Here is an 18803-nt window from a genome sequence, read left to right on the forward strand (position 1 = left end):
TAGCCTCACTGCGCAGGCGCCAGGTACACCTCGGAGGCCTCAGGAGGGGGAGCCAGTAACTCCGGGTCCACTAGGCCTCCGCTCTAGCCGCCAAGCTTCTGTTTCTCTACTGCTCCCGTAATAGTTGCCTGCGCGAGTTTGGAGCCGGGTAGGGGGCGGGCCTTCCGGGACGAGGGCGCGTGGGTGAGGAAGGTCAGGTCCAGGTAAGGCTGTCAGTGATCTTTGGGGGTCTGCAGCGAGGGGAGATGACTGTAGAGGTCTACGGGGGTCTCCAACCTTGTAGAGTCGCCAGGAATAGGGCGAATCCATTTATTAGTGATCAGTTCGGGCGGTTCACGTGCATCACACAAATAACTCGGCCTTTTCCTGCGTCAGTTGGGGGATTTCTTAAACGTAGGATACCCGCGTTTCCGCTACTGTAATTTCCTCTCAGGCGCAGTTACTCTCTTCCAGATGGGTTAACAGTAGAAGGCTCAGTTTCTCTGCTCGCCACACGGCCTTCTGCACCGTAGCTTTGGGTGGTGGGCTGCAGATTAATTTTGTAACCACCGTAAGAAAAATACGGTAAGGTGATATTTAAGAAAAATGTTTGTGAAATGCGCTCCCGAGTCAAACGTCGGTTAACTTGACACTACTACAGCTCCCATCACAGTCAGGCATGATCGAGTCAGGTGGAGGGAGTCGAAGATTGTTCTTGCTGAACTGAATGCAGCTAATACACTTTCAGTGCCGTTGATGCCTCTGTGACTCCGTAAAATAATCGGTACCGGGCTTTTTTTTTTAAAGCATTCTGTTGAGATTGTTTTTATGTTGAGATTGTTTCTATGACAACGTGTGTACACTGTGAGTTCCTTGGATCCTGATGGTTATTAGGGTAGGCACTGTGCCGTGAATGTTGTATGTTAGCTTCACATCGCAGGTAGTATGACTGTCCTCGTGTGGTCGATGAGAGAACCTGGCAGAGAATAAACACCATTTAAAAACGACGTGACCATTAAAAGGCAGAGGCGAGATTATTGTGCAGCTGGTGCGTTCTGCTAACCAGTGGTTTGTGGGAAACTGGAGAAAGCTCTCTCCCAGAACGATTTACAGACACACGTACATACACATATCAGCATACAGATTTACACTTCCACTGTTTTCAAAACACATCCAGGTTAAGAACTCTTGCACTTCATCTTTACCTTTCAAAGAGAAAAGGCAAACCTAATACAAAGCCACTTATTGAAATAACCTTTTAAATGCATGAGACCTATCAAAAAGATCAAAGAAGTTTGCCCTTTTATGCCAAAGTAAAAATATGGGAATTTTCTTCTCATGTGAGCTTAATTTGTTTTGCTCAGCACATTTGAGTAACTTGTTTTTGCTTAGCATTTTCAGTTCCAGTTAACTTATTTCATGATAGTACAGTTTTCTTTAGTTCACATTTTAAGGAAGGTAACACTTAAAGTGGCTTGTTTTGTACTCCCTGAGAATGGCTTCATGTGAATCAAAATGTAATTGATATGCACATTGTAAGAAAAGCTCCCCTGTCATTCTTCGTGAGAGACATGTGTCTGTGCACTGTGGAAGGAAACAACAAAGCAGTGTCATTGGTAATTGTTAAAAGCACTTTCCGTTTCCTCCTGTTTAGCAAGCCTGGGCCTTTGTTTCTAGTAAGGGATTTAGGTTTGAAGAGGCTTATTCCCTTTCTCTGTCATAAAATTTTAGGACTTGGATTTTATGATATAACCATGTTCCAGCCGATTCTAATGTGACCTTTTTACTTACAAGTTATGTATCCCAGTAATTTGCCACATTCCAAAATGGGCATGGAGATAACAGCAGCATCCTGTGATTGCTTCAGTGACTACTGTCCCACTGAGTCCCTTCCTCCTCCTGGCTACCTTGGCAAGTTACCAAGGTGCTGGTCCTCTCCCTATGTTTCTCTGTCAGTCTTTGTAAGTGAGGTCATCATTCCAGGGAGGCACGAAGTTTTTACTGTATGGAATATGTATCTGTCTGTCTCTCTCTTTTTTTTTTTTTTAACATGATTAAGAACAAGGAATAAATAAATGTGTCTATGTAGAACGTATGAAAACCAAACTTACAGTTCTGGGCTCGTTCTTTTTTGTAAGTTACCATTTCTACTGAGTGCCACTGTTACTCATTTTCCCACTAGTCCTGCAAGCTTTGTTTTCAGAAAAGGAAACTCAGGTTTAGAGAGGATGAGTAATGGTTCACAACAACCGGAGGATTAAGTGACAAAGCCAGTAGTCAAACCTAGGCCTCAGGAATCCCTGTTGCCTCTTCATTTACAAACGAAGGGACTTGGAGTTCAGAACAGAGGCCTGAAAACACTGGAACAAACTGGTAGTTCCCAGACCAGCTTACAGATACTGTGGAAAAACTCTGCAATTACAGCAGAAATCTATTCCGATGACACAATGGTAATTAAGCAAAACAAAACAAAGTTGATGAAGAAACTGTTGTTTTTTAATCTAATGTTTGGAAAAAGATAATTTTAAAGGGCAAAGGAAGAGAAAAAGCATGCAAAGAAACTAGGTGACTTCTGGACATTTGCAAGGCTTTTTAGAGGTTAATGGCACTGGTTTGTTTATACATTAAACTGTTAAATGACTTTTTTTCACCTTGAGACTATAACCCTAGTCCTAACAATCCCACCCCCAACCAGAGTTGGGAAAGAAGTGAATCAGGAAACTGAGAATGCTGAATGGAAAAGGAAGAACAGGCTGCAGATGGTGGGAAGGGAGGGGTGGGCGTTGGATCTGACAGTTCTACCATTGCCAGCCTTCAGGTGGCACTATTGACCGAAGATTGCTTGGTGGGTGTTCTGAATGGTTTTGAGGTTGACAGTTGGTTTGAGATCAGCCTCTGCTTTTTTTTTTTTTGACGCACAATCTTGCGCTGTCACTCAGGCTAGAGTACAGTGGTGCAATCATAACTCAGTGTAACCTCAAACTCCTGTGCTCAAGCAATGCCCCTCCTCAGACTCCACAAGTAGCTGGAACTACCGGTGTGCACTACCATACCAGACTGATTTTCTTCTTTTCTTTTCTTTTTTTTTTCTGTAAAAACAAGGTTTTGCCATGTTGCCTCGGCTGGTCTTGAAGTCCTGGCCTCAAGCAATCCTCCCATCTCAGCCTCTCAAAGTATGGGTTTATAGGCATGAGCTACCATGGCCAGCCTCCTCTGTTAATGGATCTTGAAATAGGCATTGAGGCCGGGCACGGTGGCTCAAGCCTGTAATCCCAGCACTTTGGGAGGCCGAGGCGGGCGGATCACGAGGTCAGGAGATCGAGACCATCCTGGCTAACACGGTGAAACCCTGTCTCTACTAAAAAATAAGAAAAAAACTAGCCAGGCGAGGTGGCGGTCGCCTGTAGTCCCAGCTACTCGGGAGGCTGAGGCAGGAGAATGGTGTAAACCCGGGAGGCGGAGCTTGCAGTGAGCTGAGATCCGGCCACTGCACTCCAGCCTGGGCGACAGAGCGAGGCTCCGTCTCAAAAAAAAAGAAATAGGCATTGAAACTTCCTTAATTTAAACACGGTTTGTTTTCTTGCAAGAACTATTTTGAAATTCACTTGGCACCATTCTTATGTAGGAGGGTTTTTTGGTACATTTCTCCCATTGGTTTTTCAAGGTTTGTGCCTTTTTCCTGCTTGAATATCAGCACCTTTTCATCTCAGCTGAACTGTTTCCCAGGATAGTCTCTGAGTCAGCAAAGATTCTCATCTCACTACTAAACTTTCTCATAAATTGGCATATTCTGCCAACAATAACCCCTACGTCTGGTCTAAACTGAGTTGAGATAGTTATTCCACCAGCAGCTTTCTTGATTTTTATGTATCCCCTGTATAGTTTTTTATGTCTATTAGCTGTAATTTGTTCATATCGTGGATATCATTCTTATACCTATTTCAGTGTTGTGCGCCTCTGAAGAAAAAGCTGCTGTTTTCCGCTGATAAGAACTTAGCTAGTCTGCATTAAAGCAGAATGTATAAGATGGAAGATACAGCAAGTAACCTCACAATTCATACGTGCCTTCTATTTAGTAAGAAAATGAATTTTTTGAGCTATTGGATTTATTTCTATAGGGCTACTGTCTGTTTGTTTTTCCCAAATGGCTCTCAGTCTCTAGGCAAAATTCAGTTCAGTAACCTAGAAGCCAAATGACCTCATAACTCATTAGCAGCTCTCAGAGCCTTCTGGAGCCCTTGAGGAGAACAGTGTTCAAAGGACTGATAATAAAGACAACAGCATAATTATGTCTCTGCCATGATTACACGTTTTGATGGCAAGCAGTCAGCATATTAACGTTGCGGATTGCTTAGGTGGGTGTTTTCTGAAGGTATAATAATGCTGGACTAGGATAACTTGTTTCCCTGTCTTCTTCATCCCCAGCCTACAAATAGGTAAACTGACTGTCAGTAAATAACCTGGTGAATCACAAAATAGTTGGTTGTAAAGGAGGCAATACAGCAAGGAAGTAATAGCATGTAAACACAAAATGTAAAAATCGCAGCTGTAAAGCATGAAAAGGAAATAGCCATTTGGCCTGTGGATACTTCTCCACTCCTAGGCATATCCTGCCAACACGGCACTGATCCATGAGCGGCTTGCTGTGTTTGCATTTTCTAAAGTATTCATTAGCTAATCTCGGAATTTCTTACCCTAACCTGTTTATCTTTCTTCTCATTTTCTATAGGAACTCTAACTCCTTGCCACTCAAGAAATGTCCTCCCTTTCAGAATATGCGTTGCGCATGTCTCGTCTCAGTGCCCGGCTATTTGGTGAAGTCGTCAGGCCTACTGATTCCAAGTCTATGAAAGTGGTGAAACTGTTTAGTGAACTGCCCTTGGCCAAGAAGAAGGAGACTTATGACTGGTATCCAAATCACCACACTTACACTGAACTCATGCAGACACTCCGATTTCTTGGACTCTACAGGTGATGACAAACACAAAGAGGGACCTATGAGAGACCTTTTTTTAGTAGATCAGAAAAGGAAAAAACTTAGCCTTTCTATCCTTGCAGTTTTGTTCTTACAATAGAGCCCAGGTAATTCAAAAGGTACAGTTTGCAGGAGAAAGGCTTCTTTCAAAATACCCATAATGGAGAGACCAAAAAAAAAGGAAATTCATGTTTGTTGGAAGATATATTTTAATTATGTCTACAACATGACTAATGTTGAATAGATACTGAGCTGTAGAGAAGTGTTTAATAATTTGTTAATCTAAGAGCACTCTAAAAAGGATGCCGAGAGGCCAGGCGCGGTGGCTCACGCCTGTAATCCTAGCACTTAGGGAGGGATTGGTGGGTGGATCACGAGGTCAAGAAATCAAGACCATCCTGGCCAACCTGGTGAAACCCCGTCTCTACTAAAAATACAAAAATTAGCTGGGCGTGGTGGTGCACGCCTGTAGTCCCAGCTGCTCAGGAGGCTGAGACAGGAGAATTGCTTGAACCCAGGAGGTGGAGGTTGCAGTGAGCCAAGGTCATGCCACTTCACTCCAGCCTGGCAACAGTGAAACTCCATCTCGAGAAAAAAAAAAAGATGCAGAGAAAAACTGGTCTAAGTACTGAGGAAGAAAGCCCCAGAAACACCACCAGGGCAGTGGGCTCTTGTTGTCAGATGAACAGAATCCCTGACCCACACTTGATCTGCTGCTTAACTGGTATGTGGGAGCCTTCTTTCTCTTCTGGTGGCATTTTTGTTGCCATTTCTTCCTACACTCTTCTGGCATTTTTATTTTATACCCTTTTTGATATATTAATTTGGTCTGGATAAGCTATAGTTTGCCATTAAGGATAATATGTAAATCACACAGGTTCTTTACACCATATGTTTGTATGTGTGTGTATGTCTAGGAAGTAGGTGCTTAGGACTGTATGCGTCTCTAAAAAGAAAAAAGATCAGGCCAGGCACAATGTCTCAGGCCTGTAATCCCAGCACTTTGGGAGGCCGAGGCAGGCGGATCACCTGAGGTCAGGAGTTTGAGACTAGCTTGACCAACATGGTGAAACGCTATCTCTACTAAAAATACAAAAATTAGCTGGGCGTGATGTCACACTCCTGTAATTCCAGCTACTTGGGAGGCTGAGGCAGGAGAATTGCTTGAACCCACGAGAAGGAGGTTGCAGTGAGCCGAGATCATGCCACTGTACTTCAGCCTGGGCGACAAAGCAAGACTCTATCTCAAAAAAAAAAAAATCAAATACCTTTGTGATCCTTTTCATTAAATTATTTTTTTTGGCCAGGTACGATAGTTCACAGCTTAATCCCAGCACTTTGGGAGGCCAGGCGGGCAGACTACTTGAGGTCAGGAGTTCTAGAACAGCCTGGCCAACATAGTGAAACCCCATCTCTACTAAAAATACAAAAATTAGCTGGGCATGGTGGTGCATTCCTGTAATCCCAGCTACTTGGGAGGCTGAGGGCAGGAGAATCGCTTGAACTCAGGAGGCAGAGGTTACAGTGAGCTGAGATTGTGCCACTGCACTCCAGCAACAGAGCGAGATTTGGTCTCAGAAATAAAAAATTATTTTTTTTAATTACCAAACTAATACATGCGCAATACAAAAGAATTCAAATAGTACATAATTGTACAAAGTTAAAATACCATCTTTTTAAAAATTTAACAAGTTATAATTGGACTTGTCTTTGGGCAACAATACTAAAATTATTTGGAACCATTTATTCTAATACAATAGAATTAATAGTACAGCATAACATTCATTCCAAATCGCTAAAGATTGGTACATTCACTGTCCAGTGGCTATTTCTTACGTACCTTCCAGGTGCAGGCACTTAAGATGGCACTAGGGGAACAGCAGTGAACAAAATAGACGTGGTTGGTTAACATATCAGAGGTTACAATCTATGACATGTTTTGAATGTTTGGAATTGCTTTGGGAGTACCTCTCTTGCCATCAGTCTGGGCTCAGAAAATAAAAACTAATTTTATTATAACCCAAAATAAAATATTGGGAGGCACGTATCCTGAGGAGATTATAACCCATGAAAAAATCACATTCAGTTATTTTATCTTTTTGCTGCTGCTCTCTGTTTGAAGAATAAAGACTTAGCTATCTTTGGGGACAGGGAAAAATTACTTCAAGTATCCATAGAAAAACTTATTTTCATGTAGTCCCTAGGTATAGTAAATGACACCTTTAATGCTAGGCCTCCTGTGGCATCAGGCAGGATGAAACTAGACAGTCTCCAATAAAGAAAATATTATTCAGAGACCCGCAAAAGAGGGAGGGAAGCACCAGTTCTCAGAAACAATTGATCCATTCAGTTAACCAGGTGCCCGGCTTGTATCATCAACAGAGACAGAGTCACCAGAAAGCTATCTTTCTGTCCAATGGTTGATGAGAATGAGGGAGGGACAGAAGAGGGGGAAAAAATAAGTAAATTATGTGATCTGTTACAAAGTTGAACATGCTATGGAAAAAAATAGTAGAGCCGGCTGAGCAGGATCCAGAATGCCGACGGGGCCTGCAGTGGGTGGGGAGAGGCCAGATTACAGGATGAAACAGGACAGTCAGGGTCAGCCTCATAAAGGAGTCGAGGTTTAAGCAGAGGATTGAAGGTGGCGAATAAGCCGAGTAGGACTTGGGGAAGAGCTTGCAAGGCAGAGGGGCAAGAGCACGGCAAAGGCCTTGAGGTAGGAGTGCTCCTTTCCAGGAGGCATGCAGGTTACGGGGTGTGGGACTGGAGACAGGTTGCAAGGGGCTGTGAGGCCGTAGTAAGGACGATGGCACTTGCTCTGGTTGAAATGGGGAACCATTTGCAGGGCTGTGAACAAGAGTAGCATGATCTGACATATACTTTAGAAGAATTACAGCAGCTGCACTGCTGAGAATTATTTGGGGACACTCACCACTAATCCCAAAGAGTTGTATACTGTCCATGATGTTCATGGATAGCCTAGAAAATTAAAACTTAAGCTCAGCAAACCCTTCTCTTACATTTGATTCATACACTGTTATTATCCATACTTTACAGGTGAGGAAACTAAGGTGCAGGGAGGTAAGGCCACTTATCCAAGGTGACAGATCTAGTAAATGGTGGAGCCATGATTTGAACCCAGGTTCACATGGGATCCAGAGCTTACATGTTTAAACACCATACCATTCTTTAGGTATCTGGGCTTAAGATGTAGACTTTTTTTTTATAGTATAAGTAATCATCAACTTCTATGCCATCCCCATACTTACATAGTCCTGGCTGCTTTGATTCCTTTAGTATCTGTCTTTTGATTTGGCTTCTTCTGCCTGAGCCTTTCCCCAGCAGCCTTTTTGTGGGAGTTACCTACTGCCACTAAGGTTTCACCATGTTGGCCAGGCTGAGCTTCCTCTAGACCTCACCCCATTCTGAGTAGATGCTAGTTCCTAGGGCAGTCAGGGTCTCTGTGTAGCTATTGAAGCTGATGCCCACTTTTTCTCCTCTCTGTGTTTAGTCTTAGTGTTGCAGGGAAATTCGGGGTAATCACTAGTGTTGTGTCATTGTTATGTAGGTTTACATAGGCTGGCCTGGGAATTTCACTGCAGCTTGTGGCATTGTTTCTGTGAAGGGAAACGGACTTATAAGCGAACTTTTGGAATACACTGCATGTCTATGATAGGGACTCCCTATACTTTTGTACACCAAGCTGAGCGTGTGGCGAACTTGTAAAAGTCAAAGATTGATAACCAGAATGACCCAGGAAAACAGCGCTAGATCAGTGTACTTTTCTACTCTCATAAAAATAACTGGTTAATTATTTTTTCCTTCTTCATTCAGAGATGAGCATCAGGATTTTATGGATGAGCAGAAACGACTAAAGAAGCTTCGTGGAAAGGAGAAACCAAAGAAAGGAGAAGGGAAAAGAGCATCAAAAAGGAAATAGTGTTGGTCCCTCAAGAGGGAGAATTTCCTCCTCAGTGGCAGAGAGAAGAAAGTGCATTTATTGTCTTTCCACATATTGGAGGAATGTCATCTTCCTGAATGAAGGTTATTTGGAGGAACACAGTCATCTCCTTGTTGAAATCTAATCCGGTTACATTGTGGCTGATTTCTTGAACACATTCTAACTGTGCACAATTATTTTGGCCTTGGCCATGTAATGTGAGGTTTACCTGATTCTCTAATGAAATAAATACCTAAGTTATTGTTTGACGATTTGTTTGGGGTAGGGTGGGATGGTGGGGAAATGGAGGGGAAACCTCATTAAGTGAGCGTCCTATAGTGTCCTCATTTCTCCCTTTTTGCTTACTCACTCACCCAGCCCTAAACTTCTTTCATCTTGGGCCCTTCAGCCACTGTCTCCACCACCAAGCTCACAAACTTTCTGTGTGTCTTCACCTACTCCTTTGAGAAATCTATTAAGATGAATTTGTAGGGTATCTTTTAAAAGGAAGTATTGAATACCTGCTCTATACAAGATATTGGGGCCCTGGTAATACAAGTGGTTAGCAAATATTCCCTACCTCATGTAAGTTTCAGTCTTGTGGGAGGGACTAATATTACATAATTACATACAATTGTATTACATGCTACAAAGGAAAAAGTCAGACCTCTGTAAGAGCGTAGATGGATGGATGGATGAATGCAGAGAGAGATAGCCAGAAGCCCAAACCACGTTAGGGAATTTAAATAAAGCTTCCCTAAAGAAATGATGTTTAAGCCGGGCATGGTGGCTCACGCCTATAATCCTAACTCTTTGGGAGGCCGAAGTGGGTGAATCACGAGGTCGAGATTGAGACCATTTTGGCCAACATGGTGAAACCCCGTCTACTAAAAATACAAAAATTAGCTGGGCGTCGTGGCATGCACCTGTAATCTCAGCTACTCGGGAGGCTGAGGCAAGAGAATCGCTTGAATCCGGGAGGCAGAGGTAGCAGTGAGTTGAGAACGCCACTGCACTCCAACCTGGCAACAGAGCAAGACTCCGTCTCAAAAAAAAAAAAAAAAGTATTTAAGCTGAACCTTGAAGGATAAATAAGAGGTCGCCAAAAGGAAAATGGTGAGAAAGGTGTTTGAGGCAGAGAGTACCATTTGCAAAGCCCTAGGTATGAAGAAATTGTCTGTCCAAGGAATAATGATTTGTTCATGATTGGCCATAAGAAAACAGAGGCCAGATCATGAAGGGCTTTGCAAATTCTGTGGAAAAGCTTGAACATAACTAGAAGTTCTATGAGAGATGATTGTTGTATAGATTTGAGTAGCTCGCTGCTGGTTTTATTGTATTCTAGCAATGAGTTTCCAAAGAAATTGTGAAGGCTTGGCCAGGCACGGTGGCTCAGGCCTGTAATCCCAGCACTTTGGGAGGCTGAGGCAGGTGGATCACGAGGTCAGGAGATCAAGACCATTCTGGCTAACACAGTGAAACCCCATCTCTACTAGAAAATACAAAAAATTAGCCGGGTGTGGTGGCAGGCACCTGTAGCCCCAGCTACTCAGGAGGCTGAGGCAGGAGAATGGCATGAACCCTGGAGGCAGAGCTTGCAGTAAGCTGAGATCGTGCCACTGCACTCCAGCCTGGGCGATAAAGCAAGACTCTATCTCAAAAAAAAAAAAAAATTGTGAAGGTTTCTCTGATTTTTTTTTTTCCCAAGAGTTGTTCTGAATCTTTAGCATGTCCGGTAAAAACATAAAATTAATGATCTTAACCATATGTAAGTGTACAATAGTGTCAATATTCAAATTATGTATTATTCAAAAAATATTCAAAATATAAAAGTATTTTAGTGCAATAGTATTTATTGGAGTATGTGTAGCAGCTACTCCAGCCGTTAGAGTAGAGTGTAATGCAGTTTTCTTTCTCTGTAACACTGAATGATTCCTGAAGTAGAAAGAATCCCAGTACATATGTTTAAATGAATGCTACTTTTAAAGATACCTAATCCAGATGGTATGGCTAGGGCCTATTTTATAGCCTGTTTAAAAAAAAAAAAAAAAAACTAAAATTGGGTGGTTTGTATGTATGTGATAGAAGTGAATTCCAGCAGGAGAATTCATTCATTTAGAACTTTTTTTTTTTTTGAGACGGAGTCTCGCTCTGTCTCCCAGGCTGGAGTGCAGTGGCGCGATCTCAGCTCGCTGCAAGCTCCGCCTCCCAGGTTCACGCCATTCTCCTGCCTCAGCCTCCCAAGTAGCTGGGACTACAGGCGCCCACCACCACGCCCGGCTAATTTTTTGTATTTTTAGTACAGACAGTGTTTCACTGTGTTAGCCAGGATGGTCTCAATCTCTTGACCTCCTGATCCGCCCGCCTCAGACTCCCAAAATGCTGGGATTACAGGCATGAGCCACCACGCCTGGCCCATTTAGAACTTTTTACTGAGCACCTGCCATGTGCCTGACACATGATAGTTGTAGAGGATACACAGACAAATAGACTTAGTCCCTAAGATTGTGTGAATGAGCATGTGTGTATTACAAAGTATTGGCAAGATCTCAGAAACGTGCTTAGAAAAGTGCAGATGCACTGTTATTCTTGGCCAATGCAGCTGAGCCAGGTGTAGGTGGATGATTACCCCAGGATGTTGGGCTGAGAAACAGGCTCTCAGCCTGAACCCAGTGTAGCTAAGTAGATGTTTGAATTATGTGATCTCCAGCTTTTGGAAAAGATCTGAATGTAAGAGGAACTTAACAGAATTAGCATGATATTTTAAAGACAGTAACTGCATTACACTCTAACCGCAGACCTGAGTCAGAAAACAAGTAAAGAATCAATGTATTGGTTTGCCAATGGAAGAGCTTCAGTGAGATCTCAGACCCTGACCCTGCAGTGAGCCTTGGCAATGGTTGACAGGGAAGTTTGTAGATAACACAGCAGTAGATTAGTGTGCCACTGCTCCAGGCTGAAAATCAGAAATGAAAGCTAAAACATATTTGTACATAAGCTATACCTTCAATTGATAGAGCAAGCTGTGTGACTCAAAACAGCCTGTACAGAAGTATGATGGACCAGCTGGATCATATTAATAGAAGATAAGGAAAAGTTAACCCTTGACACCAGGGAAGTCAACAAATTTCAGGACAACAGTGACCAATGGTTAAGAGGATGACTAAGGCCAGGCGCAGTGGCTCACGCCTGTAATCCCAGCACTTTGGGAGGCCGAGGCAGGCGGATCACGAGGTCAGTAGATCAAATCCACGGTGAAACCCCATGTCTACTAAAAATACAAAAAATTAGCCGGGCGTGGTGGCGGGTGCCTGTAGTCCCAGCTACTCGGGAGACTGAGGCAGGAGAATGGCATGAACCCAGGAGGCGGAGCTTGCAGTGAGCCGATATCGCGCCACTGCACTCCAGCCTGGGCAACGGAGCAAGACTCCATCTCAAAAAAAAAAAAAAAGATGTTGACTAAGTGTAATCAGAAAAAAATCTTTAACTCCAAGTTTAGACTAGCCAGTTTGTTTAATTGTATTTCTCTGGTCAAAACCTAACTATTGGTGCTTTCTAACATGTGGGGATCACTGTGCATAGACCATTTTGCTCTCGATTTCAGCATAACATAGTAAAAAGACTGGGTTTTAGATTCAAAAATCACAGGTTTGTGATATAGTGTACTTACTGGTTATGTGACCTTACGTCAGTTACCTTCTCCTTCTCTATAAAATCATAATACTTCACTGGATTAATGAAATAAGATATCTGTGAAAAGGACTCTGTAAATTATAAAATGTTAAAAACTTTTATATATAGCACATTGTGTGACTAGTAAGTACTGCTGTGTCTTACTAGCACAATTTTCTGTGGCAGCGTTGACACATACCTCCTAAAAATACAAAGTTCTCCACATTTACAAGCAGCATGATAGGTTCAGGAAGAGGAGGTAGATGACAGGTAACATCTTATTATTTATGTAATTATGGGCTCCAGAAGTTTATTTTTTTAAGCACCATGTATGTGTGTGTTTCAAGATAAACATAAGGCATCATATATTTAAACATATATAACCATAATGTTTGTATTTATAAATCATCTTCCAAGAAAGAATAAATCAAAATTTGAAATTCTGCCTGCTTCACCCCGTCTCTCTTTACTCACACATTTCTCCCAAAGATCCTGTGTGCCTAATTTTAGAGATTTAAAGCAGGGAACAAACTTCAGGAGCAATAAATAGGGGGAAACATCTGTTATCCTGCCAACCCTGTCTTCGTGGCTTTCCTTAAGTACTCAAGAAAAGTTCAGAAGAAAGCATTTCTTAGAAGAAAAAAAGAGAGAGAGAGAGAATCAGCAAAACAAACAGTATTACATTCAAGGAGACAGATAAAACAGAGAGACTGTCCGGCCCTGGATATTAAGATAACTGGGAAAACAGTAAAACATTTATGCGGAACTTAAAACAGTGAAATGTTTTTTAAATGCCATAAAAGCAGCAAAATGGAGAGAAGCATTGTAAAACTAGCGAGATGCAATTTTGTAACAATTGGAGATGTGGCAATATTACAGGTTCACATTAAAGTAGAAACTAGAGTTAAACCAATGTAGATTCTAAGACCTTTTTCATTCTACTTAAGGAAATATGTGTTTTCTGAAAGGATGGATTCATTTATGGAGAACTTTCTGTGTCCCTGTCGCAGAAGACTGAGCTCCACCTAGCCTTGTCTCAGTAAGACAATCTAAATGGTGCTCAGTGCAGAATCATTTTCCCGATAGAGCCACAAACAATTGGCCCGTTGAGTTTAGAATAAAAACTATTCTAAACAGAAATGGAAAGTCTAAGGATACAGATTAATCTAAAAAGAGCTCCAGTCTGAGAATATCTGTGAGAAATAGCCAGTGGGTTAAGCACCAAACAAGTTAATATTTAATAAGAGGGTTAGAGATAAAAGAGGTCCATGTTCACATCATCAGGAATGACTTCCCAAGCAGGAAAGCAATAAATGCAGATAAGGCCAGCTTTTCTGGAGTGTTGAATACATTGTGCTTTGTAGGCTATATCTTATTTGACCCCCCCATATGATAAGTATCCCCATTTTGCACATAAGGAGACCAATGACCAAGATCACCCAGCTATAAATGTCTAAAGTTTTAAATTCAAACTGCTGACTCTAGAGCATGTACCTTCTTTTATTTCTATTCTCCATCCCTGGTAGGTGACAAACCCTGCACCTTTCATCACACTCTTAATGTAGGATTTTCACAAGCAGAGAGAAAGGGTTGAAGCAAATGGCATGAACAAAGACCCACAAGCAACCATAAAAACTCTGCTTAGTGATAGCTGTAGTGCATGGCCTCGCAACCTCAGCGTCATAACCTGAATAAACCAACACTGAGCCCTCAAAGTCCCACTGTCTTTTCATGACCTCGTGATGTAGCTCTAATCTCTCTGAGTATTATTATACCCGTAACTATCATTTGTCAAGTGCTTCACCATTTGCTAGACACTCTGCTTCACTTTTTTTTTTTTTTTTTTTTTTTTTTTGAGACAGTGTCTTGCTCTGTTGCTGAGGCTGGAGTGCAGTGGCACAATCTTGGCTCACTGCAACAACCACCTCCCAGGTTCAAGAGATTTTCCTGTCTCAGCCTCCCAAGTAGCTGGGACTACAGGCGTGCGCTATCACACCCAGCTAGTTTTCTGGTGTTTGTTTGTTTGTTTGTTTGAGACAGAGTCTCGCTCTGTCTCCCAGGCTGGAGTGCAGTGGTGCAATCTTGGCTCACTGCAAGCTCTGCCTTCCGGGTTCACGCTATTCTCCTGCCTCAGCCTCCGGAGTAGCTGGGACTACAGGCGCCCACCACCACGCCTGGCTAATTTTTTTGTGTGTTTTTAGTAGAGATGGGGTTTTGCCATGTTGGCCAGGCTGGTCTCTAACTCCTGACCTCAAGTGATCCACCTGCCTCGGCCTCCCAAAGCACTGGGATTACAAGCGTGGGCCACCAGCCTGCTTCATTCTTACTGTAAATTACATCACTTAATTCCTACAACAGCCCTAAGAGGTAAGTATTATTTTCCCCCATTTTATACACAAACAAGTTTAGAGCTGTGGTTGTCAACTCTGGTTATGCATTAGACTCAAGATTCCTGTCACTGGTCCCCTTCCAGACCAATCAGAATAGGGGTGGATAGAGAAAAGCTCGTTAGGTGGCTCTACTGTGCAGCCAAGGTTAAGAAATATGGTTTAACACAGTATTTCTCAAACTTAAGTATTCATCAGTATCATCTTGAGGGTTAGTTCAACGTAAATGGCTAAGCCCCACTTCCAGTTTCTTATTCAATAGGTCTCCAACAGGGCCCAAGAATTTGTATTTGTAATAGGTTCCCAGGTGTGGCTGATGATGCTGGTCTGGCGATCACACTTTGAGAACTATGGTTTAAAGTAACTTGGCCAAAGTCCCCCAGCTAGTAGATTCCTGTGGCCCCCTAGCTCCCTAGTGGAATTCCATAGCCATCCTGGAGCCTTTGCCTAACCCTAAAGGAGCACATCTTTAGAACCTGACAGCAAAACAAGCAACAAAAAACAAAACAAGATGTAACACATAAGGAGAAAGTTTTAGTTAACATGCCCAAGTAAAGACGTCATTTGGACCGTGGGGCAGGGCACCCACCAGGGCTTCCAGCTGTGTGTGAAGGGTGCCTGTCAGGGACATGACAAGCAGGCTGAGATCTGATTCAGCAACATCACAGCCAAAACTGCTGCTGATGCTATTAAAACCAGCCTTGGACCAAAAGGAATGGGAAAAAAAATTCAAGGTGGAAAAGGCAATGTGACCACTACAAATGATGGTGCCACCATTCTGAAACAAATACAAGTGTCACATCCAGCAGCAGAATGCTGGGGGAGCTAAGATACAGAAGCAGGAGATGGTACCACATCAGTAGGCACTATTGCTGGCTCTCTCATGGGTTCCTGGGCCGAGCTTCTTCAGAAAGGGATTCATCCAACCATCACTTCCAAGTCATCCCAGAAGTCTTTGGAAAAGGGTATTGAGATCTTAAGTAACGTATCTCAACCTGTGGAACTGAATGACAGAGAAACTTTGTTAAATAGTGCCACGAGTTCTTTGAACTCACAGGATGTCTTTCAGTATTCAAGATCTGCTTTCTCCGACAAGTGTAAATGCAGTGATGAAAGTGATCCAGCCACAGGTACTACTGTAAATCTTAGAGATATTAACATACAGTCATGTGCCATGTAACAGTATTTCAGTCAACAGCAGACTGCATATATGACAGTGGTTATAATGCCATGTATTTGCTATACCTTTTCAATGTTTAGATATGTAGTATTCAATACAGTAACATGCTGTACATGTTTATAGCCTACCAAGCAATAGGCTATACTATGTAACCTAAGTGTGTAGTAGGCTATACCACCTAGGTTTGTGTAAGTATACTCTATGATGTTTGCATAACAAAATGACCTAACAATGCCATTCTCAGATTATACCCCATTGTTAAGCAATACATGACTGCAGTTAAGAAACTTGGTGGAAAAATTAATGACTGTGAGTTGGTGGAAGGTCTTATTCTCACCCAGAAAGGGGTAAATTCTGGCATAACCCAATTTGAAAAGGCTAAGATTGGGCACATTCAGTTTTGCTTATCTGCTCCCAACAGATACGGAAATCAAGTAGCAGTTTCTGACAATGTTCAGATGGACTAAATGCTATGAGAGAGACAGCGTATATTTTAAGTTTAGTGTAGCAAACTTTTACAAATGGGTTATAATGTCCTCCTCATACAGGACACTTTAGAGATGCTTCTAGTGATCTTCCATGCCATTTCCTGAACAAAATTATTATGTTGGTTAAGAATATTGAAAAAGGGCCGGGCGCGGTGGCTCAAGCCTGTAATCCCAGCACTTTGGGAGGCCGAGACGGGCGGATCACGAGGTCAGGAGTTCGAGACCATCCTGGCTAACACGGTGAAACCCCGTCTCTACTAAAAAATACAAAAAACTAGCCGGGCGAGGTGGCGGGCGCCTGTAGTCCCAGCTACTCAGGAGGCTGAGGCAGGAGAATGGCGTAAAAACCCGGGAGGCAGAGCTTGCAGTGAGCTGAGATCCGGCCACTGCACTCCAGCCTGGGCGACACAGCGAGACTCCGTCTCAAAAAAAAAAAAAAAAAGAATATTGAAAAAGAAGATGTTGAATTCATTTGTAAGACAACTGGAACCAAGCCAGTTGCTCATACTGACCAAGTCACGCTGACATGCTGGGTTTTGCTGAGTTAGCTGAGGTCAGTTTAAATGGTTCTGGAAAACTGCTCAAGATTACAGGCTGTATAAGTGCTGGAAAAACAGTTAAAATTGTCATAGGACTGAAGAATTGAGCCCTCCATTCATGATGTGCTATGTGTTATTTGCTGTTTGGTGAAGAGAGCTCTTACTGCAGGAAGTGGTGCTCCAATAGAATTGGCCCTATGGTTAACTGAATGTTTGTGAACATCGAGTGGTATGGAATTTTCCTGTGTTCATATTTTGCAGATGCTATGGAAGTCATTCCAACTACACTAGCTGAAAATGCTGGCATTGAATCTCATTTCTACAGTAACAGAACTAAGAAATCAACATGCCTAAAAAGAAAAAAAATTGCAGGCATTAATATCAAAAGGGCGGTATTTCCATTTTGGAGGAACTGGTTGATTGCCCAACTTTTGTGATTTCATTTATTGCTCTGACCCTAGCAAATGAAACTGTCCAGAGAATTCTGAAAATTGATGCTGCAGTAAACGCTCAGTAATCTGGATAATACTGACTGGCTTACACTCTTATAGCTACTAATAGTGTGGCTGAAGTGGAAGATCACCTTAGTGCTCTTTATTATTTGGAAGATTATTTCCTCTGTGAATTCCTGGGCTTGGTCTCCCAATTGGCATTTGCTTGAAATTGTATTGATACAATTTAGTGAACACATTAAATATTTGGTTTCCCAAAAAGGTAATTATTCACATTTAATTTATGTAATTTATTTTATAATTTTTATCAAAATTTTAATGGACATTTTTGGAGTGCAGTTGGAAAAACAATCCATTTGGAAAAATAAATAGGAGACAACACAAGAGAAATTCTAAAATGCAAGAATAATGTGGGGACCCATATGAGATGTTGAAAATTATGTAATTAAAATTGGTTTTTAAAAATCAGACCACTGACATTGGTGATCTTAGGTATTTGTACACTCATGTCTATAGTGACATTATTTAGACAAATAGTCTGCGTCTGAACACAGAAGTGCATACAAAGAGGTAGTCATTGTTGTTGCACCTCCTATTCTTGCAAGCCCCTCTGCCTTTAGCTGAAGTGACTTCAGGAGATTTAAAGGGTAAGGGCCCTCTTTTCTCTTCCATTTTTCTTGTTTTACCCCTTTGGGAGCCAGGCATTTTGTCACTACAAAAAAATGCAAAAGTTAGCTGGAGATGGTGGCATATGCCTGTGCCTTTAGTCCCAACTACTCAGGAGGCTGAAGCAGGAGGATCAATTGAGCCCAGGAGGTTAAGGCTGCAGTGACCCATGTTCATGCCACTGCACTCCAACCTGAGCAATGGAAAAAAAAAAATACACACACACACACACACACACAGAAATGAGAAAGGAATTTAAACATTTCTCTCCAAAAACAAAAAAACAACTAAACACAAAAGACAGTAATGTAAAAATTAAAGAAAATGAGGAACTAAAAAGCCATAATGTAGAAAACATAGCAAAATAACAGAAGTCCCTTCTTATCAGTAATTACTTTAAATATAAATGGATTAAAATCTCTAATCAAAAGACAGAGATTAAAAGAATGGATAAAAAGACATGATCCAACTATATGCTGTCCACAGAGACTCATTTTAGATCCAACAATACCAATAGAATGA

At 42.0% G+C, this 18803-nt stretch overlaps 2 protein-coding genes and 1 pseudogene across 2 annotated transcripts in view; 2 read left to right on the top strand and 1 right to left on the bottom strand.

The window, feature by feature from the left end:
• AGK (acylglycerol kinase) overlaps positions 1-18803 on the bottom strand; it is a 985672-nt gene that overhangs the window by 639413 nt on the left and 327456 nt on the right. The window lies entirely within an intron of this gene.
• MRPS33 (mitochondrial ribosomal protein S33) lies at positions 109-9159 on the top strand. The gene is made up of 3 exons (XM_050782294.1): positions 109-203; positions 4709-4950; positions 8792-9159. The coding sequence occupies exons 2-3, from the start codon at positions 4736-4738 to the stop codon at positions 8895-8897; spliced, it is 321 nt and encodes a 106-aa protein (XP_050638251.1). The 5' UTR covers positions 109-203; positions 4709-4735; the 3' UTR covers positions 8898-9159.
• On the top strand, positions 15657-17680 carry LOC126949652 (T-complex protein 1 subunit delta-like; annotated as a pseudogene).

The sequence above is a fragment of the Macaca thibetana genome, chromosome 3 (genome assembly GCF_024542745.1).
Source record: "Macaca thibetana thibetana isolate TM-01 chromosome 3, ASM2454274v1, whole genome shotgun sequence".
In the NCBI taxonomy this organism is placed as follows: domain Eukaryota; kingdom Metazoa; phylum Chordata; class Mammalia; order Primates; family Cercopithecidae; genus Macaca; species Macaca thibetana.

Coding starts and splice junctions, on each gene's coding strand:
- MRPS33 (XM_050782294.1), top strand. CDS start 4,736: ATGTCCTCCCTTTCAGAATATGCGTTGCGCATGTCTCGTCTCAGTGCC. Junction 4,951..8,791: donor CGATTTCTTGGACTCTACAG/GTGATGACAAAC, acceptor TTCTTCATTCAG/AGATGAGCATCAGGATTTTA.